This window comes from Triturus cristatus, chromosome 4_2 (assembly GCF_964204655.1).
Source record: "Triturus cristatus chromosome 4_2, aTriCri1.1, whole genome shotgun sequence".
NCBI classification, from domain to species: Eukaryota; Metazoa; Chordata; class Amphibia; order Caudata; family Salamandridae; genus Triturus; species Triturus cristatus.
Genome location: NC_140586.1, coordinates 156,915,839 through 156,942,981, shown reverse-complemented (window position 1 = coordinate 156,942,981; position 27,143 = coordinate 156,915,839). Strand labels below are relative to the sequence as shown.

The 27,143-nt window shown below is 45.2% G+C and overlaps 1 protein-coding gene across 1 annotated transcript in view; it reads left to right on the top strand.

Annotated features, from left to right (window-relative positions):
• RBMS2 (RNA binding motif single stranded interacting protein 2) overlaps window positions 1–27,143 on the top strand; it is a 299,496-nt gene that overhangs the window by 229,829 nt on the left and 42,524 nt on the right. Inside the window, exons 5-9 of the mRNA XM_085599894.1 lie at window positions 4,333–4,490; window positions 13,570–13,649; window positions 13,902–14,011; window positions 16,488–16,534; window positions 17,707–17,761. Of these exons, the coding sequence (XP_085456020.1) occupies window positions 4,333–4,490; window positions 13,570–13,649; window positions 13,902–14,011; window positions 16,488–16,534; window positions 17,707–17,761 (450 nt within the window). The remainder of the gene's footprint in view (window positions 1–4,332; window positions 4,491–13,569; window positions 13,650–13,901; window positions 14,012–16,487; window positions 16,535–17,706; window positions 17,762–27,143) is intronic.

Here is a 27,143-nt window from a genome sequence, read left to right as displayed (position 1 = left end):
ATGTTTTTGGCACTAGGTGGAGAGATACGCGAAGACTGTTTGTCTGAGGAAGAGACAAGGAGCACCCTTTTTCCTGGTGACTGCTCTGCATTACAGCCTCTGCATCCCTCTTAGGTGTGCACGTGTAAAGCAAGCCGGCGGTTTAGCAATATTCATTGGAAACGTATAAAGACACAGGTCTAAGGTCCCTGCTGTTAGAGGGAAGCGGCGGATGTCAACAGTAGTGGAGCAAAAGATGTGTACAGAAGAGACAGCACAGCCTGGGAGGTCGGTGAATTAGTAAGCACCAGAGAAAGAGAAGCACTCTAGGGACAGGTGGAGAAGAGAGATGCTAGCAAGAAGAGGCGAGCCACTCTATAGGATGCGGGGGTGAAATGGCGCCTCCCGCTCTCATATATTCTTCAGGAAGCACCAAACGTGAAACGTTGAGTCTGATGATGCCGACTGTGGAACAAAGAGATGACACTTCAGCTTGCAGTTCCACAGAGAAGGGGCAGAGTGTTAAGGCAAAAAGAAAAACCAGCTTTCGTGCAGACCTTCATTCGATTACAGTCAGTGCTTTAAATGGGCCTGTACTTTCCGGTACGGAGTACGGCACTTTTTTTTCTCCACATAAATGCAATACTTTTAATTGGAGAGTACAGGCACTTCTCAGAAACAAGCAGGTACTCTGGTAAAGAGTACCTGCACTTTTATTTTACAATTCCATGCACTGATTGCAGTATGTCAGACAGGACTCTCGCGAGCATTGTCCATAGCCTACACCTGACTGGATGAGATGATGCCTCAATGAGGCATGTCAAATTGCAAGAATTGTAGTTTCTGGCGTTCAGCATCATGATTATCAGATATCTTGTAAATCTCAGTGCACGGAATTTCAGACTCAGTAACCCAATACAACAAGGCGGTTTATTGATATCTGGCGCCCTCTTGTGGCCACATCGAGACAGCCACTCCAATTACCAGGGTTCCTGGAAATATGCTAATCCTATCCCGTAGCCATGGCGTTGTGCTCATAATTATGGATCAACCACATAGGCACATAATCCATCATCTACTGCATAATCTGCAGATTTAAACAAAACAATTGTTTCTTGCTGAAACGGATCAAAAGTTACTTAAAAGGCAGCAATGCGTGTTGCCGCACAATGGAAAGCCTTTTGCAAATATTAACTGGTCACTTTTAAATTGCTTATTGCTGTGTTTGGATGTTAATCTAGAACTAATGAGTTGAAATATTTGCCCAGATAGTGTAAAAATATGCACAGTTGTCAAAATAATTAAAGTAATACTGTCAAACAATGTGTCACATAATTTGCAATTTGTTGCAGCATAACTTTCTCAACCCTGCTGCATAATTTTGTCCTCCCCTGCCACATAATCCCAGTGGCCCTGACCTTAATGCAGCACCAGACAAGCTGCTAAGACGTCACCACGATCAGCGATGGAATTCTCCAGGGGTCTGTACTCTAATCAGCCCTCCTCAACATCTAAATGGCGACACTGGCAGTCATCTTGGAAGTGTCCTATATCAATTTATCACTTCTATGCCAACTACACTGCGCCCAAAATGCAAAGTGCTTGAAATATATTGTGGGATGGATGCAGCACACTAAGCTTTGTTTTACTGACCAAAACAAGTGACTTCTTCTTAGACCTCTTGACCTATTACCATTCCCGTTCTCCTGGTTTGACTCATCAGTAACCGACTAGAGCCAGTTACTGATTCACTAAACATCATTGTGTGGATCGTCAAGCCTGTTGAGAGGCTTTGGTTGGCCAAATAGTATTGAAAACTTTATTTAAAGCATCTATGTCATCTGCTCGCTAGCCACCACTTTGTGGGATAGTACTGCTTTACTGTCTGCACAAATCGTGTGGTCTACAGCAGCACAAGCTGAAAACGGAACATGTTACCCTGTAACCATCTGTTTGTAGCTTGCAGTGCTGTAGATTCACATGCACTCTCCCGCCTCCCTGGATGCGAGCAATGCGCCAAGATGTTTTCTCGTCACATGGTCGCAATCCACCTTACACATTTCTTGCCCTGTTTCACCACACTCACATTACTCACCCAGTGGGAGAAGAATCTGAGATTAAGTCTTTCTTCTGGTGCATTGTGGCTAATGGAGGAATCACAAAAAAGTTTGAGACTGAAGACTTCTTTAAAAAAAAAAAAACTTGCATTCATGTGCGCCCTACACAGGGTGGGTGGAGTATGCATAGCTTGTGAATCTACATCCTTACAATCTAGAAACAGATGGTTACAGGACAAGTAACTTTTTCATTGTGGAGCGTAGGCCTAATTTTAGATTTGCATGTTGTGCATTATTCCGCCTTTTAGTGGTTGGTCTCATAAAAGCACGTTGAAGATTGTTCTTTGGTCGTCAACCATAGTCCCAGTATGTATGATGACTCAAGGTATGTCAACCCTTTGCCCCACAAAATCTTTACAGTTTTCGGATTCTATTTACCCCTATTGGATTGCAAGGAAGAACGTTTCTCCATTCTTGGACCGGAGTTGTCATCTTGCAAACTATCGTTTGTGGCTGGAGTACACAGCATTCATGTAGTTATCCACTGGTGCTCCTTGGACGGAAACGGAAAACAGCATGGCGTGCTTTCTTCTGCTGGTTCTGCGTGGGGATGCATGAGATTACTTATGGGGCGCACTTCAATGATCATGGGCTTGAGAAAGTCAAAGTTATCTCTCAGAATGAATTCAAATGTAGGGGCATATCATCAAGGCCCCGCGATAGTTATCGCTAAGCGCACTTAGCACAAGCATAATTATCGCCGGCTATCGCCGGATTATATCGCAGAGATAGAGCGTTGTCATCAACGCTTATCTCCAATGCGATATAAAATCCACCGATAGTGGCAAAATGTGCGATTATCGCTGGAAATCCAGCGATAATCGTACAGCGATAGGCAAATCCTTGTTGATAGGGCAGGGTGGTCTTATCCTTATAATCCACCACCCATAAGCTATAATGGCTTAGTAAGATTCAGAGCTGGCGTAATGAAACCTGCGATAAGTGCGGTTAGCGCTACTTTTATCGTCGCAACACAGGTTAGCGAGCAGATTGATAATTGGAGATAGGTCTGTTAGCGACATTTTAACGTTATTTTTGTCAGTTACGCCCACTTTACATATGATTAACGTTGCAAAGCTGAGCGTTGAGGAAACGGGTGCAGAGGCATAGAAACACGCGCTAGTGTGTCTTTGCTGATAGTGCGATAAGATTATTGCCACGTGGCCTTGATGATATGCCCCGTAGTTCTTCTACAGCATGCATGCCAAGGGCACCAGTTGCAGACATTGAAGTTAATGGAATTATTTTCCAAAAGTCTAAGTCCAAATAGCAGTGCCGAATGCTGCTGCCCCCTACTTGCAACAGAAGCTAATCCTTGACATGCAAGTATTGCAGTTTTTGTCTTTGTGCAAAGGTATTTTAATAAGCAGGTTTTCATTTGTTTCTCTTCTTTATTTTAATATATAAATGTTGGGTTTGTTTTTTGAAAAATTCCTGTATCTGGCGCTTGACATCTAAATTATGTGAATCGGTGCTTCTGATCCTGTGATCAAAAAAGCAACTATGTGTCGCTCACTGCGTTTGTGGAATGGGTTTTACATCTTCCTGAGACACCTTGGAAGAGCAGCAGGTCGTTGCTCATTGGGTATGAGATGCCACTCTTTTTACAGTGCTGGGGTATACAGTGTCTCATGTTTGAGATGGCTGGGAGTGTGAGGCTCTTGTTAGTTCATCACAGGGTGTGACCTGTGTATTTTGTGTGTTAGATTGGGTCACTGTTAGAGGCAGTTGTCAAGAGTGTTGTCTGTGGGTGATAGATTAATGGATGTTGTGTTTTTTAAAGATTGCTGGTATGAGGCTTTTGCAGCCAGGGTATGAGGTGAAACTGCTAGTGACAGTTGTTAGTGTGGTCTGTTGTTGGTGTTTTGAATGAAGTTGCGGATGTAGACGGTTGTTAGTGTTGGGCTGTTGATAATAGGTTATAGGGAGTTAACCGTAAGAGGTGTGTGGAGCTAGTGCTGTGTGTTGCACGTTGTCATTGTAGAGATGGTTGTCAGAGTTGGTCTGTTGCTGATTGTTTATAGGGTTTCCCGCTAGGGATGGCGGTTAGTGTAGGACTAATGTTAAAACCCATTAATGTAAGACAAAGTTGTTAGTATGGGCTTATGCAATTGGGCTAAAGTGTGTCATTGCAAGAGATGCTATCTCATGTGCCCTAGTTGCTGGATTGCTTCTGTGGAGACTCTTTATGCACCTCCTGAACAATTCACCTCTTTTTCCTTGACTGTTTCCATAGCAACAGGAGCAGGACCCGACCAACCTGTACATCTCAAACCTGCCGGTGACGATGGACGAACAAGAGCTAGAGGCGATGCTCAAGCCATTCGGACAGGTCATCTCCACGCGGATCCTGCGGGATGCCAACGGGACCAGCCGAGGCGTGGGATTCGCAAGGTCAGACTGATATTTCATCCAGATTCATTTATGGGAAAAGGGTGCTTGGTGTAATATCGCAAGGGAGTCAAAATTGCTGAACCATTTTAAGGACTCGTCAGATGATAGATCTTTTACTGGAACTTTATAGGGGATGTAAATGGTAACAGTAGTGTTGATACTTAAAAAACACAGAAACCAAAGTTCTCAGTAATTTCCATATGCAAGACCGTGACTTCCCAAAACTTCCCTGTAGGCTTCCACCATGATCGTACACTCCCTCCTCCTCTATAGACAACCCAACAGAGATGTGAGGATGACTTTTGCAAATGCCATTGCTACTGTACCCCTTTGGCCAGCTGTATCTCAACCGGTTGAATTGTATTGTAATTGAATTTATATAGCACTTATTAACCCTGACACCAACAGATTGAAGCGCTTTACGCTGGGCAGCATGCTGCTCCGGGAATGCAATGTTAGTGGATAGCGAGTGCTTAATTATTGTAATTGGTTATTTGAATTAATCTTGTGCTCTCAAGGAAACCATTCCATGCTTTTACAGAAGTTTCTCTTTGTTGGAAGATGGAATTAATAGGACTAGGTGTGATCATTAGTGGGGGGTATTTGGAATTAATAAACGAGCTAGAGGGATCAATGGGTATTATTGACAAAGGAGTTGATTATGATCCTTGAAAAGGGATTTGGGCAATTTGTAGAAATGCCATAATAGAGATTAAGGCAATAAAAATGGACACGAACAGTACATAATATATTTTACATGTAGGGGTGAAAACCGCACATCATGGCATACCTATGGTTCAGCCTGGCCAACATTCCTCTGACCATATCACAAATAGGTGTCCTAAACATTTCACACCGCCACCAATTGTAGAGGTGCTCCACTCTTGACGCCAACTTTGACTCCCACTTGACCCTCACCCAACCATTTGCCATTGAGGGTTTAGTTTGCAGTCTCTTTTCATGTCCTAGTCCCTCTCACCCCGTGGCCCACAACACAGGCTCTCGCGCTCATGCATCTCGCAGTGGATTTCCATCAATCTGGTGAAATCCCTTCTATGAAGGAATCGCAGTCCAGACACCAGGACTCCCATTCACAAAGCCAGGAATCGCTCAAGCTCTGATTCCCTATACCTTCAGCATGCTCGCCCCTTAAAAGAATGCCAGCCATTTGAGGAAAGACCATCTATAGGGGTGCCTGTTCCCTTGAGTTGCCTCTTCATTGTCTCTATGGAATTCCATAAAACCACATGTTGGTGGTGCCTTTGGATTTCTTTGGGTTGTTCTTCCCCCACTTTTGGGTGGAAATCTTCTTCAGACTGGGGTGCTAATCTGGTCTCTCAGTTCGCACCACCACCCAAACTAGTAAAGAAGAGCACCCCAAACATGATCCTATTGTTCGATTAGGGGCTTAATGTAAATGCAGCTTGAAGCGTGCCATGATCATGGAGCGCCAAGTTTGCCACAACGTAACCACATCATGTACCTCACCCAACTCCTCCAGCATAGGTCATACTCCAACCACAAACCTCTCTAACCAAACATACAGGCCTGCCTGTAATCACTGCAGATAGTGAGAACTGTAAAGTGCCACAGTAGGGGCAATTGTGTTCTGTACCCTTACACAACATAGCATAGCATAATATATACCCATCCAATACTGGTTTTAGTTCTCCCTTTCTCTCTCATCCAATTACAGAAACTAATCATCTCCAGTAGGAATGTTGATTTCACCACAAACCCATGCCCACCCTCACTATTCAACAAGCTCATGACATTTAACGACGCTGCAACAATTTATACGTCTTTCAACACCGAACAAAAATGTAGATTTCCAAGGGTAAAGTTCAAACAGCTTAAACCAAGAAAACACAGACCATACAGCTCCTTTACCAACATCCAATTTATTCCTTACTAAGCTCTAAAAATCACAGTGTAAAACAAAAATCTAGGAGACTGTTGAATCTCACAAATCTCTAGATCAGTCCATTCTCTGCGACTACCCCAAGAAAATCACAGATGCTGACAGAGGCAGCAGTACTTGGCTTTTTGAATATCCAAGCATCTGGCGACAACAGCAAGTACTCAATACTAACTGACTGCCGATGCGACATGGAAGTCCAAAAAAGAACCCTGGACTAGATATACTTGTTCTTCAGATAGACGGTAAATAGTCGACTTCGTCTTCTTCTCACCAATCCCCCCGTACTCTTATGCAGATTCCTACCAGACTGCACGGAGACCATCCTCTTGTTTAATGCACCAATTACGCCTCTGTCATCTACGTTTTTGGTCTCACCTGCAGCAACAATGCAGACAACGCAAAATTCATACAAAATCAGTAATTCTCATTTCACGGACACCAACCTCACCGCAGATGCTCGGTTATAGTTGACCATCGTATGTTCCATAAACAATTTAAGATAAACCTACGCAAAATAGAAATACTATTGTGTGGAAATTAATCTCTGATTTCATAGTACTTCCCTAGAACATCATTCTTTGTTGTCTGCCCCCAAACCTATTCCATCTCACAAAAGTGAATATTTAGGGCATATACATGATCTTGACCTACCCCCGATATCTTCATACCCGAAATCACCTCAGTGACAAAAGTATTGTGCGAACTGAAAACACTTACAAAACCAGTTCATTCCTGACTTCTAATCTTTGCTAGAGTAGTCACCGCACTCTCACAACTACTCGCTGCCAGCATACTCTACACAAGCATTCCAGAGTGTATACTACACACAGTCCAGCACACATAATACATGTAGCATCAAGGCTCATTCCATAGAATACAAGAATCACCTTACCAACTCTTCACTCTTGCCCACGTCCCATGCTGGACCATCTTCAAAGCACTCTGCATATCTCCAACATTCATGTGCACCAAGATGGCCTCCATGCTCAACAGCTGCTATTTATTGCAATAGACTCTGTAGTGGTTGTGGAGCCATTGGGGTCACTGATGGGCAGCTGGCTACATAGAAGTACCAAGACGAGCAGCCACTGGCATACTCCCCCGTGCATAGTACCTGTCTCGGGAACAAGGCTGCTACCTTTCTAAAACATTCCACACATTGGCACTGCACATCTGCATGACAATCACAGTACTGGAGTCCTACAACAGCCTTGTGCTTCTTTCCAACCAGGGCCGTACTGGCCATTTTGCCATTCCCCTATGAGCTGCAGGCTAGCGGCTATCTTCAGAGCAGGATGGGCTGCTTTGGCCCAACTGTGTGTCCATTGTTCCCCTAGCCCCTGCTTTATGGTGCTGATTTGAAGATTTTTGCCAGGGATAATTTTGGAGTCCAGTTGGGTCTTGTTTCCAACATGTAAAAAAATAATAAAACCACACACTGACACACACGCTCTGCCTTTGATTTTATGCCTCAATACCCCATTGCTAGTATTTAGTTGTCCCAGGATCTTTGTCTCCTAGTCTAAACGTTCTGGTGTCCCTTTCCAAACATTCATGGCTTCCGGTCTAGTGTGACATCCATATCACAGGGTTCTTTCCCAGAGTCTGCATGAGTGTCACCTTTCCTCATAGTTTCAGTCTCCATGTTTCACTGTCTTAGTGTCCATATCACCTTTACCATGTATCTGTGTTGCCTATATGTGTGTGTCTCTGTTTCAGTGTCCTTGTCAGTCTGTCTCTTCGTCCCAGTTCTCCGATCCGTGTATCCTTTTCCCAGTGATGCCTCTTATGCTACAAGAGGTCACCTCACTTCAAAGAAAGAAGGTGGCGAGTGCAGTGAGTGACATTTCACCATGAGTAAGAGGGTGCACCCATCAGTGTTACACCTAGTAGCAAAGACATGGAACGAGCTTCCCTTTCACCTACAGACCTCCCCATCGCTTCCAAAGTTCCGAAAGTCCCTAAAGACTTGGTTATTCAGCTAATCAACTGGACCCTGCCAGTGCCTGGATACTGTTACGGGTGACAAGTTACGCTCTACAAATCTACTGATTGCTTGATCCTTTCATAGGCACTGTCACCTACCTTTACGTTACCAACATTAACAGTGTCATTTAAACTGTCATCAGTTACAGTAGATGAATTAGAGGCTAGAGTTAGCTGAACTGACGCTGTAACGACAGTGATATTGTAATGGTGTCATCATGAAGGTAAAATGCATGTGTGTAGTGATATGGCGACATGTATGCATCAGTTTAAGTGGTAAGAATGCAGACGCGGTGGCATAGATCAGTGTAAGAGTGCTGGCCCCTCCTGAGGCTGGGAGAGGAGCCGCCACTCCCTGCTCTGTACTCTTCCCCCAGTCCCTGCTCCTGGCAGAGATGGCAGGGTGAGCCCGTAGCCCTCCCTCCCGCCTGTCTGGCTGCCTCCAGAGGGTTGTGCTCCAGGAAAGGGAGGCGCTAATCAACCAGGGGGACCCCCGGGACAGAGACCAGGCAAAGAGCAGCTAAAAGCGCAGCCAGCAGGAGCAGAGCCAGGAGAGCGCACAGTCCGGGGTGGGAGTAGAGAGAGAGGACAGAGGCATTGAGAGATGAGAAGAGAAAAAGATGAAAGGGGGCAGCAAGAAAGATAGTGAGAGAGGTGGGAAGAAAAGGATACCAGAGAGGAAGTAGTAGAGGGAAAGAAAGGAGAGAGAGGGAGAGAGAGAGAGAGAGAGAGATGGGGAACAGGGCTAAGCAGAGTAATAAAAATGGGAGAATGGACATGGAGGCGGAGATGTAGACTGTAAGGGAAGGCGTGGTGTATAGGTGGCAGAGGAGAGGGTGAGACAAGTTAACAGTGAGTAAAGAGGGAGGGAAGGTATAGGAGGGAAGGGAGTAAAACTGGGAGAGGTGAGAAGTAGGAAATGCGTACGAGGAGAGATATGAGGGAACAATGGCAAGTAAAAAGGGGCATGTACAGTGGTGCAGTGTAGATTGGCGTACAGTGCAGTGGCATACAGTGCTTTGGTTATGAGTAAAGTGATGTAGAGTGCATTGGCGTAGAGGGGAGTGGCGTACAGTGAATGGTGCAGGTAGAGTGCAGTGGAGTGTACTGCTGCAGAGTAGATTAGAGTGACGTAGAGTGGAGTGATGCAGAATAGAGTGGTGTAGAGTGTATTGGTCTAGAGTGTAGTAAAGCGGCGTTTGAGTAGTGCATAGCAAAACGCAGGGGCATACAGTGCCGTGGCATAGAGTACAGTGGTGCAGAATAGAGTGGCGTAGAATGAAGTCTGGCAGAGTTGAGTGATTCAGAGTGCATTGGTGTAGAGTAAAATGGTGCACAGCAGAGTGGTGTATAGAGCAATGGCATAGAGCACAGTGGCACAGAGTGCTGAGATTTAGAGAGCCATTGCTGGTGTAGAGTGGTAGAGTGGTGCAACTTGCAGTGGCATTGAGTGCAGTTGCGTAGAGTATAGTGGTGAAGAATGCAGTGGTACTGTGTAGTTTGATTGCAGTGGTGTAGCGTGCTTTTGTTTATAGTAAAGTGGTGTAGAGTTCATTTGTGGAGAGTGCAGTGGTTTAGAGTAGAGTGGCGTAAAGAGCAGTGGTGCAGGGTAGAGTAGAGTGGTGCAGCGTAGATTGCAGGGCTTAGAGTGCAGTTGCATAGAGTGGAGCGTGGCACAGAGTGGAGTGGCGTAGAGTGGCATAGAGTGAAGCGGCAGAAAGTGTAGTGGTTCAGAATAGATTATTTTAGAGTAGAGTGAAGTGGCCTAGAGTGGAGTGGTACAGAGTGCATTGGCATAGCGTGCAGTGGCATAGAGAAGTTGCATAGGCTGCAACGATGTAGAGTGCAGTGGTACAGAGTAGAGTGCCTTGACATAGAGTGCAGGGTTGCAGAGTAGAGTGGCCTAGACTGGAGTGTTGTAGGGTGCAGTGGTGCATATAAGAAGTAAAGTGAGGTAAAGTGCATCGGCGTAGAGTAGAGAGGCATAGAGTGCAGTGGCATAGAGTGGAGTTATACAGAGTATAGTGGCATAGAGTTTCATGGTATAGAGTGACGTAGAGTAGAGTGCAGTGGCACAGAGTTGAGTAGCGTAGAGTTCAGTGGCAGAGAGTTCAGTGGCAAAGAGTGCAGTGTTGAAAAGTAGAATGCCATAGAGTGAAGTGGTGTACAGTAGAGTGGTTTATAGAAGAGTGGCATAGAGTGCATTGGGGTAGATTGCATTGGTGTAGAGTAGAGTGGTGTACAGAGCAGTGGTAGAGAGTACAGTGGTGCAGAGTAGAATAGAATTCTGTAGAGTGCAGTGGTGTAGAGTATAGTGGTGTACAGTGCAGTGGTGCATAGTAGAGTGGCGTGGAGTGTACTGGTTTTGAGTAAAGTGGTGTAGAGTGCATTGGCGTAGAGCGCAGAGGCATAGAGTGCAGTGGTTAGATTAAAGTGTAGTGACATAGAGTAGTGCGGAGTAGAGTGGCTCAGAGTACAGTAAAGTGGCACAGAGTGGAGTGGTGCAGCGTAGATTGCTGTGGCATAGAGTAGATTGTTTCAGAGTAGAGTGAAGTAGCCTAGAGATGAGTGATGCACAGTGTAGTGGTGCAGGGTAGAGTGTAATGGTGTAGAGTGGTGTTGAGTGCAGTGGTGCAAAGTAAATTAGAGTGGCATCAGTGGCGGCTGGTGACATTTGAAAGTGGTGAGGCGTAAAAATCTTGTCATACACACTAAGGAGGAGCCGGGCGCCAAATGAGCATAAATAAATGGACCCTCAATTCTAGTGGATTGTGAACTCATGAAACCATGAGCAGTCTGGATTTGACCACGTTTTGTTTGGAAGACAATAGCATAATGGTTGGTCAATGTGGAACCTCGCCCTCCCCCAGACTGATACGGGAGACATTACTATCCGGTCACAATAGCCATCATTAATCCACACTTGATAAACCGAGGCTCTCTTTTGCCAGCGCTTTGAGGCTGGTGAACTAAACCTGTATTATAGGACACTCAAGCGCTATGAATCCATTAATGCCAGCGCTACATAAAAGAAAAAAAACATGCACCCATAAAATCTCAGGCGTTGAATATGTTAAAACAGTCAATTCAATTTCACGCTAACGCACCTACGCTCGATAGCCGCATTGGCCGGCCTATGATGCTCACGGCTGGCCCGGGGCTGGGCTGGAAGCCAGCACATATATTATTTTGTTTAGTTGGCAATGGCATCCCTCCATGCTATGTCCACCCGAGGCGATGGATTAACTTTCAAGGCCCACCCCGCCTTCCATGCGATGCGAATCGGTGCAGCTGGGTGCGACTGGACCCGGGATTATAAAAACGCGCTGCTGCTGCGCTGAGGCCGGGACAACAAACGTATTTATAATGTGGTGCCGCGGGGCCATTCCATTCACTTTCAAGGCCCACCCCACCTTCCATGCGATGCGCATGCGATTGCGAATTGGTGTGGGTGCGGCCTGGGAAAAAATAGATTACCACTACTTGTAATCTCAATTGAACAATCAAAATATATGCATTTCAACTACCTTGATGTCAGAGTTTTTAAAAATACAAATTACACCGTGTGTTCTACATGAAATTCCCTTCTGTGTAAAATTTAGGTGGACTTGCCCTCTAAATTTTGAATGTTCTGTCTATGCAGGTAACACTTATGCACATATAAAGAAACGTAGCTTAGGTTTGAAAGAAGTGAACTTTGAGAGAGTGACAAGGTAGGATAGAACTACCGGAAGTGATAGAGAACGTTTGAATACACAGAAACAAATGGGAGGGCATGGGTGCAAGCACAGCACTTGATGTTTGTAGGTGCAACCTATTTTTGCTTCCTGTACAACAGCCCATGGAGGGAGGAAGGAAGAGCGAGAGAGTCATTGGAGCCGAAGTAGGTATCTGTTAAGGATTCACCTACTTTGCATTAAACTACCACCTAGCAGTTGAGTAGGAGCCAACCTCAAAAGTAATCTGGGTTGTAGCCCTAATCGCATCCGCCTGTGGCGCTGAGCTGAACATCCCAAATGCCCCTCCTTACACACCAGTGTTGCATTCCTGTGTCCGCCACTCTGCTGGGCCATAAAAGTGGACAAATCCAGTGTCCTTTATGAAACTCTCACGAGCCATGACGGCGGAGGTTCTGTGGACGTTAAGGCAACAGATTATTGTTGATGGGTTTTTGTTGTCTCAGCGCTCAAATCAGGCCTTTGATGGGAAATAGTCTCCTCTCAGTACCGCCAAATGTGTCCTCGACGGTTTTCCTGGAGCGAGGAGCAGAGCGGTGACAGCAGTTGTCGTCCTGGAGACGCCATGACAAAAAGTGTGCAGGCAGCAAGACTTTTTCCATAAAACTGTTCTTGATGCGTCAGCAGTCAAACCGCTAGAGAGCTCTTCCGCAAACATGGCGCCGCTGACTCAAACCGGAAGCCCCGCGACAGCAAACCGAGGAAAGACCTGGGCAATGCAGAAGAGGGGTTTGCTTTTGACAGAACACATCCCAGAAGAGGAAAAGCACTTGCAGATGATGTCAGCCTCAACTTTAGTGACTGTCACGAGGAGTTTCAACAGCTAGTACATGATAGAATGATGAAATAGGAAACAAAGAGAAGGCCGGATTGCAACAAGAGAAAAAATTAAGTCACTGCCACCACAAGGGGCCCCTATGAAATTCTGTTTTGCTAGATAGTTAAGCTTCTCTGCAAGGATTTTTCCCCTTTACCAATGTGCCACAGCTGTGTGTGTAATGATTGCACAGTGATCTCCCGTGCCACCACGCGCACATACAACCACGACATTGGTATATCTTTATCAAAGACTGCTCAGCAAAATCAGTCCTGGACACGGTTCTAGCCCTGAACCCTTGATTCCCAGGCCGCAGAATATAACATTTTCATTCAAGCTGCCCAGATGAACATTTCTTTAAGGACTTCCAGCCTCTCACCATGCCATCACACCCCACTAGTATTTTTTTTTAATGCTCTTAAGATCTATGTAAAAATGTGTTCTTGTTCCCCACTGTTTCTAGGCTGCTTCTTAGTATGTTGATTTGATGGATTTTATCTAAAATACACGTATTCAAGTGGGTGCGCCTCAGCCCGCAGTGCTGGGGTCTAATGCTGGCTGTGCTGGTGAAGGGTGCACCGTGTCAGTGATGCTGTTTTCTGAACTCTTCTTTTGTAGAATGGAATCGACAGAGAAATGTGAAGCTATAATTGCGCACTTTAATGGAAAATATATCAAGACCCTTCCAGGCGTCCCAGGTAAAGCATGGGCGTCGACTGCATCCTTCCTACGGCCAGACCACCCTACGCTGCTCCTCCTTTCTTCCAGCGGTAACCCATCCCTTCTGCCTCCACACCAGAGGTGTCTTTCTCCTCTACCACCTGTCTTACCTCCACTATTCCATTCCCTTCCCTGTCCTCCGCCACCCTTCTCCCATCGGCCTCTTACCCCCTTCCACAGCTGTTTCGTATGTCATTCATTAGTAATAGATTCTGTTTGACCTCTTGCAGCGCCCCCGGATCCCTTGCTGTGCAAGTTTGCTGATGGGGGACAGAAAAAACGTCAAAATCAGGGCAAATACCTCCAGAACGGGCGAGCGTGGTCAAGGGATGGCGAGACGGTAAGTCCATCTGAGGGTGTGGTTAAGAGGCAGAGAGCTGAGGGGAGCCATGAACGCCAATTCACCAAAATGTCAGGGGTAGTGGAAGTGACATCACACGCCCTTTGACCTTCAATTTGACTAACATACACACCACATGCAAACACATATCCACACTTTCACACACTCTTATTCACCCACAAGCTCTCACCCAACATACATTTCAAAGCATTTTTTTTTTTTTACTTACCTCAACTACCAGGGAATATCACACTCCAGCTAATTGTACTCCATTTTTGTTTTTACACTAATAGTGAAAGGGGTTTTATTGGTCACTATTAGTGTAATAGAAAATTGAGAGAAAACAAAGCAAGTTGAGCCCCAACTGACGTCTATAATGAGGTGGGTTTGTGGTCACTGGGCCGGTCTTGAGATGAAAAAAAGGAAAACTTGACAGGGGAAGCAGAGATCATGAGGCGGAAGTTGAGCTATGCAGGAGAAGGCAAAGAAAACATGTCAAGAAGGGAGAGGTTATCTTCAACTGCATCTGAGCTGTTCGAGTTCTGAACCTCTTTTGATATGTCAGTGTTCGCACTAAGAGTCGGTCGCAGAGCCAGGGTGACAAAAAGGCCCCACAGTGTGTCCTAGCGCAGCGGCATGACTTGCATACATTAGACTACAGAGGAGCAGCGCTGAAGTGCGAGGGACAGTCAGACCCTTGCACTAACACAGTATTCCACCTGGGCGGGGGGGGAACCCCTTCTATCCCCCATTCACTGACTTAGTGACCCTAGGTTATGTGTCTGTCTTCTAGCGCTCCTAAATCAAGGGCCCTTTTCCACAGAGATACAGTGCCTGAAAGCCTGAGCTCACGCCAGTGGCCCCAGTTGTACTTAAAGCAAATCTTCCTTTAATTCACACTTTCCATCTAGCAAAACCGGTCTTCTCACTAGGCACCTGAATTTAATCCACAAATCATAGGCCACAAAAACACACCAATGAGCCCACAAGACTCCACTCCACACATACTATACACCACACATACTTTACACCACATACTCTGCAAACCACAGCATGAATCCAAATGCAGAGTTTTGCTTTAAAAGAACCACAAAAAATCCAAACATAAGTCTTGGTTGAAGATTGATTAAAGGATATTTATAGCGTGCACTTATGCCCAGGGCTTTAAGTGGGCCGGGTCCTGCCAGTGCTCAGCACCGGCAGTTCTTAAAAGCAGGTGCTGAAACGGGTCCCTATCGGCCTCTCCATTTTCGCCCTCTCCCTCGGTGACAAAACATAAATTTAAACTCTGCAGCAGTGCCACCCTTCACTACTTTTGATGTAACTTCAAAGAGACTCGTTATAGTTCTTTCAGCCTCATCATTTCAGAACTGAAGCATTTTCAGTATTAATTACAACCAAGCCGTAATTGTTGCTTGTTTATCTTATGCAAATAACAACCATTAACAAAGCCAATAGTCCTGGCTTATGGTAGGTGTAATGTTACTTGTATTATATGTCTGGATGCAGTGACAGAAGCAGCAGTGGCACACTATACGAATCACAGATTGTCAGTTTATGTGTTTTAAGCCACACCCTTAACTACATCAGCCACACCCATTCGAGAGAAACCCCTCCCCCGTTATTTCATCCCAATTAAAGCCCTGCTTATGCCTGACAAGCCGCCGTGGCTCCTTACTGCAGGCCACAGAAATGTGAAATGGAAATGCTGTAATGCGCCGTGGCTAGTCCAAGAACTGTGATTTGGTTGGCACCTTTGTACGGGGGTCTCAAGAGATTATGCCCAGAACATATTTTCAAAGTCCAAATCTAAGTGTTCTTCATGTGAAAGCCATTGAGAGCAAAGTGTGACTTCCTGGCATTAAATGGTACCTCGGCCCATCTCTCCAGTAGAGTGGTCCTCACTCAAGTAGTGCAGATTGGGAAGAAGGCGATAAGTAGTTAGTTTTTGTTTGCTGATTGTCAGAAGAAGTTGGCATCCTTCATACAGACGAGATTCCAGAAGAAGGAGCAAAATCTGTCAACCTCAATGGTAATGCACATCATGCAAAATCTCCATAACCCTGAAGTTGCAGAGAACACACCCATTCCTAGGCAAACATGCAAGCAGTTAGAGAGCAATTTCCACTATCACTCAAACACACGCACCCCCTTTTAAACAGGGAAAGCATACATGCCCGATGAAGACATACGCAGATAGGCAGGGAAGGGGACATTATAAAAAAAGTACTCCCAAAGAATTAACAGGGGACCTTAAGGGACTTAGCACATTCAAACTCAAGCACACTTTAGGGCTCTGGTACCCTCCTTCATACCTCACCTTGGCTCTTGACAAGCCCAAGGGGTCACTGTGAGGTCAAAAAAGAAGTGTTTTTTCCTAGTCCTAGTGGTACACCTTCAACAGCACAGCTCCTCTGGTCCCCTTGGCAGCCTTTTGTACATCACCTCTAACTTCCTCTGTCTCTGCTCCTTCCAGGGTGGCATGACCTTGACGTACGACCCCACGACGGCCTTGCAAAATGGGTGAGTGCCCTAACTACCACTACTTGCTGCATGTGCCCATTTGTATGTTCTATTGGTGCTTCTGATCCTACATTCTCTGGGATCCGTCTGATAAAATCCCTTTTTCTGCTACCCAGTAGCAGACAGAACGGTGCCCTGAGTTGGGGAAAATAAACCCAGCAGTAGTGAAAATGTAATTTTACAAAATGGTGAGAGAAATTCTGTATTCAAATGATTTTATTGGGGCAAATGATTTTATTGGGGCAAATGAGTTATACTGTAAAATCACTTGAAAGAGACTGGGGGGTGACACTGTGTGGTAAAGTGCGAACCTGTTGTCAAATCGGTGGCATTTTGAGGCCAAGTGGTTCATGCTCTGATCTCTCCACAACTGAACCAGTCTCTTTCTCTTTCTGTTGAGTGTAGACTGTCGGTCTTTAATGCTGATACCTTCTTGAATTAGATTCTTCATTTTCGATTATTTTCTTCAACCAGGACAAATTAGGCATTTCTTAATGTTACGGTTTACCAGTGAATACAGCACAACACGCAGCCTGAGATGCCCCTTGACGTTTAACGAAACAAATCCATTGAATATCTGAAGAACGACAGGAGGACGCGACATCGGCCGGTCAAGCACTGATCGCAGCAGCAGTCTTTCACACTTGTAGTTTTGCCCATTTTACCAACTTGTGTGATCTATACATAGGGTAAGATAGGCCTTGGCAGAGAAACAAACTAGCAGGAGATATTCTGTGATGAGGATGTGCCATGCTGGTGGATTTCACAACGTTAAGAAGGGCGAATGGAACTTCAAGCGTTAAGGGAGACCTTCACAATATTTGATAGTCAGTGAGGGGTTTTAAGACGATATCCAAAGCCTTTATGGCAGATTATTTCAATATTCGGTCCAAATAAAGCACCTGTAGTACCAGTTTTCTTTATGAATCTACAAATTCCAGCAGAGCAAAGTCTGAACAACTTACATGCTATGAAATCTGAACCATGTCTTGTTGTCTTTGGCCAGGCAGAGCTCAGGCAGAACCATCATAAGGTCAGGATTAGTAAGGTGGACAGTAGAATGTTTCAAGCAGTTACGTCAATTATCAGTGAAAGACCTCGAGACGGGACCAGAGTCAGAGTTTCGGCTTTTATAGGAACAAATGTGTTTATTATTTGGTTTACTCAAACAGTTGCTACAGGACTTTGTGTCAAAACAATCAGATAAATAGCACAATTTGGAATAAAGTAAGCAAGTAAGATACACTTTAGAAACAGACAGATGGGCTTGATGACAGAACAAACTCTTAAAACAAGACTTTTGTTAACCAGAAGGAGCTTGATGCCTACTTTCACAATATGATGAATACAGGCCCCAGCTAGGCCCGCAAGTACAAAGGGTTCGCCCTTCTGCGTACAAATACTAGAAGGAAGTTGGCACGGAAACTGCAAATACAAAGACAAAGTTTATTAACCTTCAAAGGTGGTCCTACAATCTACGCAACACTCTTCAGTATTGCACAGAGTAACACAAAGAACTTGTGCGCATGGTCCCCTTTTATACACAATAGAGGGGCTCATAAGTAGGCGGATACAACATAAAGCAAGATTTATGACCTTATATGGACATTTTCAGTGCATGATCGATACGTGGGCGGAGTTAACAGTTACTTGAAACCCGTAAAAACATATTGGAGCAAGGCCTAATTAGTGGCAGATGTGATCAGTTCTGGACATGCGCCAAACGCACAAAGGGGTTATTTATAAACTGTTGCTAGGCAGATCTCAGGAGTGACTGGCGAAGAGGTAGGACTCTTCTCGTGCAAAGCACATGGCTTCATAGCCATACAAGATGACGGTCAGCTAAGCAAAATGGAGTCCGTACATTAGTCAATATAAGCAGAAAACATAATTCAGAGATGACGAGCACATGTCTTCAGTGAATGCTTAATCATATCGCTGTTTTATTTACAACAGACGACCCTTTCAGCATTTGCTGAAGACATTCGGCTTGCTAGGATAATCGAGATAATCATCATTTATATCGATTCTCATCATTTCAGTAATTTCTTTGTTTATACTCTTTTGATAGGTGACATCAGCAACAGCTTTCTTATTGGGGATACAGAATGAAACACATAAAGAACATATCATAGGACCACATTGAACACACATACAACATGTGAACAAAATTGCTACAATAACACATAAACCAGTAAGGACGTTCCATCCCCATGTAGTAATTAAGGTCCAAAACCATCCAGAAAAGGTCCAAGTACCATTTTCTGTATGAATGTCAGCAGCAATTTTATGCAGTTTATTAATGGCTTGATAAACTGATGGCGTGTGATCAGGGATGAACACACAACAACTACTTCCTATAATTCTACATGCTCCACCTCTATCTGCTAACATAACATCTAATACCATTCGATTCTGTAATGTAACAATTCTAGTGATCTGCAATTCTTCCGTAATATTCCCAAGAGCAGCAGCAGTTTGATTTGTCACAGCCTCTACAACCCTAGTTAATTGTCGAATCTTCCTACTATTCAGGGCAGCTCCAACAAAGAAAAACAATCCTAGATTAAAATCAATATACTGTTGCAAACTAGTATCCGTCTGGTCAACATCATCAACAGATAGAGTGCGTTTATACCTATTTACAGTCACATTGTTTAATAATTTCAAGTCTTTATGGTAAGACGCAGGTGCTAAGAATACAGGGGGCAATAAAAAGGCCACATAGCATACCCCGGACCATCCGGCTGGCAAACGATAGTAACCTTTATTGCTGCACACAAAATAAGTATTGTGGGAGGCAAGAAAGGTACTGTTATTTAATCTGTCTATATTTAGCACGACAATGTAATCACTGACCCCCAACAGGAATATAACCAATACTTTGGATACACATGTCCGCTTGGGCTTGTGCCACTGAAATTACAAATTTCTCATTTCCATGAATATCTCTAGTATTCGTGAAGATGTAGGGAATTGATTCATTGTCTGGTCGGTCGATATTCTTCCCATTCCCATATTGTTCCATTGGCTTGCGGGTAACCTTCTTTGTCCTGATGACACTCTTTGTTAAGTCTGAAGAGTAATCGTCCCACTGTAGGTTTCCGTGTGGCAAAAAGCAAAGTGTACCATGCTCTACAAGAGCCGTTATGTGAGAAAGGGAGAGGTATAAATGGTGTTCCCCCTTTCTTCTGATGTGCTGGCATCATTCCACATATCCAACAATTGGTAGCATTCGTGGCAATGTGGGTATGATGCAGCATCTGGATGAAAGTATTATTCAGATAGGATTGCCGATGCTTCAATTCTTGATATGGAAGGGTGTAGAAATAGTGCTCCTCAGGCACTGGAGTAGACACAACAAGCAACTCACGGGCAGGAATTACATCCTCAACAAACCACGTGGTTATGGCAGTAATCACTATAGCAACAATGAACCCTATTGCACCAAAAATTTTCTTCTTCTCCATTTTTAAACAAGTGTCCATATCTTCCTGAAACTAAAGGGTTGTCAGAACTCTTCCCCCTAGGCAGCGGTTGATTTCTTCACCATCGGGCCAAGACGGGTGTCACTACACTAATGCAGGGCTGATCCCCCCCCCCTTGCCTCATTGGCTCTCCGTTTCACTAACCCAGGGGCTGCTCTGACATCATTTTTAAATACTTCAGAAATTCACTTCCTCGGTCTGAGGTTATATCTTCTTACTCCAGGAGTCGATTGGTCCGGGAAGAGCTCCTCAGCATCGTCCGGGTCCACAGCATGGCCTTTCTTCGCAGTCAGGATTTCTCGATGGTCGGTCAATACAGCAGGCTCCACCAATCCGGGTGGCACTCTACGACAATGTATGGAGTGTATCCAATTTTTCCGGTTAGAGACCCGGACAGCCGTTCTCGTCGCAAGCAAAACCTGCTCAGGACCGCACCACCTTGGTTCTAAGCTGCTCGTCCTTTCAAATGCCTTTATCAGGACTAGATCGCCGGGCCGGAGATCGTGGCCTTCACCTGTGGACCGGTCAGGGAGCGCTTCTCGAACCTGTTGATGAATAGAGACCAACTTATCAGTTAACTGTGCCAAATAATCACTCATCATTACACAAGGTACATCATACACTGACTTCGGTTTTGGTGGGCCCCAAATGTTCATCGGACGTCCGAACACGATCTCATATGGCGTGAGACCGGTTCGAGAGTGTGGCACTGATCTGATTGACAATAATGCCAGGGGTAAAGCATCCGGCCAAGTCAGGGAAGTGGAAGCTTGTATCTTCGCTAATTTAAGTTTTAAGGTCCCATTATACTTCTCAACCAATCCCGCAGACTGAGGGTGAAACACCGCGTGGAATTTTGGAGTAATTCCCAATCCTTTCAGGACATACTTGATAACGTCCGCTATAAAATGAGGTCCGTTATCACTCCACAACAATCTACAAACACCATATCGAGGGAAGAACTTCTTCAATAACACCTTAGCTGTAGTAATTGCAGTATTGTCTTTCGTAGGGTATGCCTCAATCCATTTACTGAAGGCACAAACCACTACTAGAACATACTTCAGATTATTACAGCGTTCAAGCTGAATATAATCCATTTGCAAAACTTAAAAAGGTGCAGTAGGTGTTGCAAATCCTCCTGCTGGAGTTCGTGTCCCTTTTCCTGGATTGTACTTTAGGCAAATCATACAAGTTTGCACCACTCTCTTTGCCGTGCTAGCAATCTCTGGATGCTCCCAAACTTGGGTAAGCAATTTTACAATTGCAGAAGCTCCAACATGTGCTAGCCCATGTGCCATCTGAAAGGTTGTACAAAAGCCATGGGTAACTTCCATTTATCCATTTGCTTATTTCTCCAACAACCTTCATCATCCAGTTCTCCGTCAGTAGACCATTGCTCCCGTTCTTTGTCGGAAGCTGTCCTCTGTATCTCTAACACTTCTCTCCTAGCATCGTGCCATCTTTCTGCCTGTGACTTCACAACATACATTGCAGTAGTGTCAGGCTGCATCGCAGTGTCCCGTGCTACTCGATCCGCCAGGGCATTCCCTTCTCCCACTCTATCTACCACCTTCTTATGTGCACTGCATTTAACTATGGCAATCTTCTTGGGATATGTTAATGCAGTCAAGAGATTGTGAACTAACTCTCCGTTCATTATCTGTGCTCCATGTGACGTTAGAAACCCTCTCTCCTTCCAAAGCAACCCGAAGTCATGCGCTACCCCGAAGGCATAGCGGCTATCCGTATAGACGTTTACACACAGTCCTGAACTAAGCTCACATGCTCGTGTTAAAGCTATCAGTTCCGCTGCTTGAGCTGATTTCTGCGGTATGCGTGCTGTCTCCACTATTGTTTGTAGCGTGGTGATTGCATACGCTGCTGAAGTCGTACCATCTGGTAGCTTCAGGCACGACCCATCCACCCACAATTCTCCATCTACATCTGTAAAGGGCGTATCCTGGAGATCAATACGACCCTTTGTCGGTTCCTCAGTTACAAAAATGCAATCATGTGTTTCCTGTGCTTCAGACTGAGTCTCCGGAAACGGCAATAATGTGGCCGGATTTAGTGTTGCGCATCTCTTCAATGTGATATGAGGAGCCAACAATGTCAGCTCATATCCTGTTAGACGAGCACTAGTTAAGTGCTGCGTCTTTGTCTGATTCAACAGGGCGTCAACAGCATGGGGGACCAGCACTAATAGCTTATGAGATAACACAATTCCTTCGCTTTGGCGTATTGACACAGCTGTCGCCGCGACCGAGCGAAAACAACCAGGCAACGCTCGGGCAACAGGATCAAGTACTGCCGAGAAATATGCACAAGGGCGCTGCTTGTCGCCGTGCATCTGTACTAAAACTGATAACGCACATCTATCTCTTTCATGTACATACAATGTAAAGGGCTTAGTATAATCAGGGGTGCCTAGCACTGGTGCTGAACAAAGGGCTTGTCGTAATTGTTGAAAAGCGCTCCCACACTCGTCTGACCAGGGAAGGGGAGTTGGAGTGTCTTTCGTCAAAAGTGCCAACAGTGGTTTAACTATGTGTGAAAAACCCAGTATCCATTGCCTACAGAAAGAAGTGAGTCCCAAAAATGCGCGCACAGCCTTCTGCGTGGAAGGTACTGGCGTGTCCAAAATGGCTTTAATGCGATCGAGTGTGAGTGCACGCCCCTCCTTAGACAAAAGGTGACCTAGATAGGTCACCTTTGGTGTATACAGAATTGCAATTTTTTCTTCGAAACCTTGTGATTATGTAAGGCCAAAAAGGAGAGCAAAGATAACGTGCACTTCTCACATTGCTCAGGAGTATCGGCCGCCAACAAGATGTCATCGACATATTGTATGAGGGCCACCCCTTCAGGTAAAACAAAGGAATCCAACTGCCTTTTCAACGCTTGACTGTAAATACTAGGACTTTCTGTGTACCCTTGAGGAACTCTACAAAATCGGTAGGAACGATTGTTCACAGTCAAGCCGAAAAGGTATCGGCTATCGGGATGAATAGGAATCGAAAAGAAAGCATTTTTTAAATCAATAACAGAGAACGTGGTTGCCGTGGGCGGGACCAAGGTAAGCAATGTCGTGATGTCAGAAACCACTGGGTATTGAGGTATCACTATCTTATTCACTTCCCTCAAATCAATAATAAAACGATAAACCCTAGTATCAGTGTCTTTTTTCAAAATCGGAAGGATAGGACTATTGCAGACCTTGTATGGAACTTCCTCCACTACCCCACCTTAATGAGATCTTGCACTATCTGCGTGAGTGCCTCCTCCCCCTCCTGTGAAATACGATATTGAGGTAGGCTTGGTAATACAGCTCCCTCTTTTACCCTAATGTGTACCGGGGGAATAACCATCCGTCCCACATCAGTATCCGAGGTGGCCCACAAGAGTGCGGGGTAGAGAAGCCAATACGGTATCCTCCGCAACCACACACATCCTTCCTGTCCTGGGATAGTTATCGTTTAGAATCACACGCACTCCCTCAGGGGAGCAACGGATTGTAGCTCTGAAATGTTTAAGCATATCCAGTCCCACGATGTTATCAGGCGTGTTCGGGGAAAGCAAAAACGGACAAGGTGTAGAAAACTTATTAACATGAAATGCAAGGGGTTGTGATAATGGGCTAAGTGAAGGTGTGCCATCGAACCCTATCGATGTAACCGTTAAGCCAGACAGGGGAGCCCTCGGAACCAATTGTTTGGACAAAGCGCTACGAGTAGCTCCTGTATCAACCAGAAACCGATCAGTAGAACCCAAAACCTGTGCTGTAACATAAGGACCCCTCTGATCTACTGGCACTTCAACTGATTCCTCCACCCATCCTACGCACTCCTATGCATGCTGTGAATCGTGATACCCAGGGCGTTCACAATCGGACATTTGATACTGGTTTTGTCGATCAAACACATTAGGCCCATCACGGGGCCGCATATTAGAATCAAATCGAGCACGATCAGTTAAATGTCCTCTAGGTCCCAAGAAACCTCCTCTACCTCTCATCGGCCCCTGGCCACGCCCCTGGCGTTGTGCCTGCAATACCGGACAATTCCGGGCCCAATGACCCAACTGTTTGCAATACGCACATTGATCCTTAGTTACATCTGGGCGACCAAAAGGGGGACCATAAGACCCTCTTCCACCTCTCTCAACACCCCGGCGAGGCGGTCCATACGCCTGCGCTAACATCACCTTCGTTTTTAAGTCTTTCGACTTCTTTTCTTCGTTACTCTTCGCTTCTTGTTCCTGGCGCTCATAATACTGAGCCATCGTCAGGAGGGATGCCGGAGACGATGTGGTCCAAGAGCTTTCACTCGCTTTTAATCGAGCTGCTACTCCTGGTAATAAATTCGACACATATTTATCAACAAAAAGATGTCGACCCGTATCATCCGTAAGTGACTGACCGCTAAAATCATGAAACGTTTCCTCGAATCGCGTAAAGAAATCAGAAACGGATTCATCAACCTTCTGTTTGCATGAGGCTAACATGTTCCAATCAATCTTTTTAGGCGGGATAATCGTTTTCAACTTAGTCAAAATAGCAGCTGGGAGGTCTAAAATAAGCTGAGGTGGCTTTTGCGCGGGTTTTCTTTCCCTATCCTCATCTTCTATATCAGACCATTTCGCCTTAAAGGCTGCTTGATCATCTACTTTTCGTACGGATCTCCACATATCCGGTGGTAAAATAAGCCCAAGAACAAATCTATGTCTGCTAAGGTCATGGTACAAGAATTTAAGGGCCCCTCAACTTCCTCATAAAAGGCTGCAGGATTCTTTCGGGGATCGGGTAGTGCTTTCTTTAATGCCATAACATCAGCCCTATGCCAAGGAGTGTAAACCCAATTGTACACAAAATACCCTCTAGCATCGGGGGAAGACATATCCGAACTAGTTCCCGCTCCCTTAGGAGGAACGTACAGAGGCGCTGCCTCTCGCATCGGCTTAGCATGTACTGATTCAATCTTATCTGAGTGAATGATAGACGACTGCTTTCCGCCTGCATTCGGATTCGATTGCTCCTCCTCCTCTCTATTTTGGCACGCTTTCTCTTGGAGTTCAAACATCGCGTCCCGTAACGCAAACAGCCGTCGAACCGCATCGGGTACCTTAGAGGGAGAAAGGACACCGTTACGTAATGCTTTAGAATCTAACACTACATCATCAGGCTCAAAAACATCGGAATATTTCCGAAAAGCAGTAACCACTTCGTCTGAAAAAACTTCAGCAAAATATAACTTTTCCCTATCCTGCCATCCTTCCAAAGACGACAATAATTCAACGAGAGATAGTTTATCTTTGAGCGCACAAAAAGAAACTTTCCGAAGCTCACCCATACGATCAGTTGATAACATGGACCGCGTGTCTACCTTCTCCTTGAGCAGTCCAGAATCCTTGACTCCCGGAGCGGACGGGCCAACGTAAGGTGGCGGAGAACGATCTAATAGAGAAAAATTATCCTCAAGATTATTAAGGACAGGATAAAGAGGCTGCCGAACAGCATATTGACCCGATATTTGCAACCTATGCTCTTTCTCCTGTTTTTCCGCCAGTTCTTTTTCCTCACGCTGTCTCGCTTCCTGTGCTATCACATGATCCTTTTTCCGTCGTTCTTTGTCACTCAGCGCTTTTTCACGTTTCTCGCGCTCACGTACTTCTTTCACCCACAATCGTATACATTCAAACATGTCTTGTCTCGCATGCCGCTTACATATACACTGCTCCACATACTCAATCTTACGCATATCAAACAATCCATACAAAGGTCATCGCAACTCAGGATCCTTCTTGGTATATTTCCTCCACAATGTGCTGTACATTATAGGGGAAAGACCGTATTTCACATACATATCCCTATTAGGAGTCCCCTCTGGGGGGGCTGGTTCAGATTCCTCAAGACTTAACCGGTTTCCAAAGCAGCAGCACCACTTACGGAGTGCGCTTAAAGCAGGCATGTTCAAGAATAGTGCAAAATATGCAATATTATCAAAAAGTGGCACTTAAACGTTGCGCCGTTCAAATTCACACAACCCCGGAGAAATATCTCCACATTACCTGCCTATATGTTTTGCAACGCATATATTTTCACATTATTCATTTTCAAAATATGACCGGTCATCACAAATCAAACCAAATAGCCTTGCCGACCCATGCTTCAAAAGCTCGCAGCAAGTACCGTACAACGGTTCTTACCAATCAAGAGCGTCCAGGTTCCAACTGCCAAGTTCCAAATTCGCCCAAACGGCTATTGCACGGCAAAACCGACAGAAGAGGTCTCAGTCGAGGACCGGCACCACCCAGATGGTCAGCTCGGAAGGGAAGGAAGAAAGCCTCGGGATGCCAGGACTAAAGACACATCTGGCAGTGATCACGTCCCCGGCAAGGTTCCACTCCTTCGTCACGACCAGTCCTTCGAGTATCCGAGTCGCCGATGAGCCCCACGTGACGGGCGCCAATTGATGAATACAGGCCCCAGCTAGGCCCGCAAGTACAAAGGGTTCGCCCTTCTGCGTACAAATACTAGAAGGAAGTTGGCACGGAAACTGCAAATACAAAGACAAAGTTTATTAACCTTCAAAGGTGGTCCTACAACCTACGCAACACTCTTCAGTATTGCACAGAGTAGCACAAAGAACTTGTGCGCATGGTCCCCTTTTATAGACAATAGAGGGGCTCATAAGTAGGCAGATACAACATAAAGCAAGATTTATGACCTTATATGGACATTTTCAGTGCATGATCGATATGTGGGCGGAGTTAAGTTACTTGAAACCCGTAAAAACATATTGGAGCAAGGCCTAATTAGTGGCAGATGTGATCAGTTCTGGACATGCGCCAAACGCACAAAGGGGTTATTTATAAACTGTTGCTAGGCAGATCTCAGGAGTGACTGGCGAAGAGGTAGGACTCTTCTCGTGCAAAGCACATGGCTTCATGGCCATACAAGATGGCGGTCAGCTAAGCAAAATGGAGTCCGAACATTAGTCAATATAAGCAGAAAACATAATTCAGAGATGACGAGCACGTCTTCAGTGAATGCTTAATCATATCGCTGTTTTATTTACAACAAATACATTATTGTTTCGACTCAAAATCCAAACAAGAGG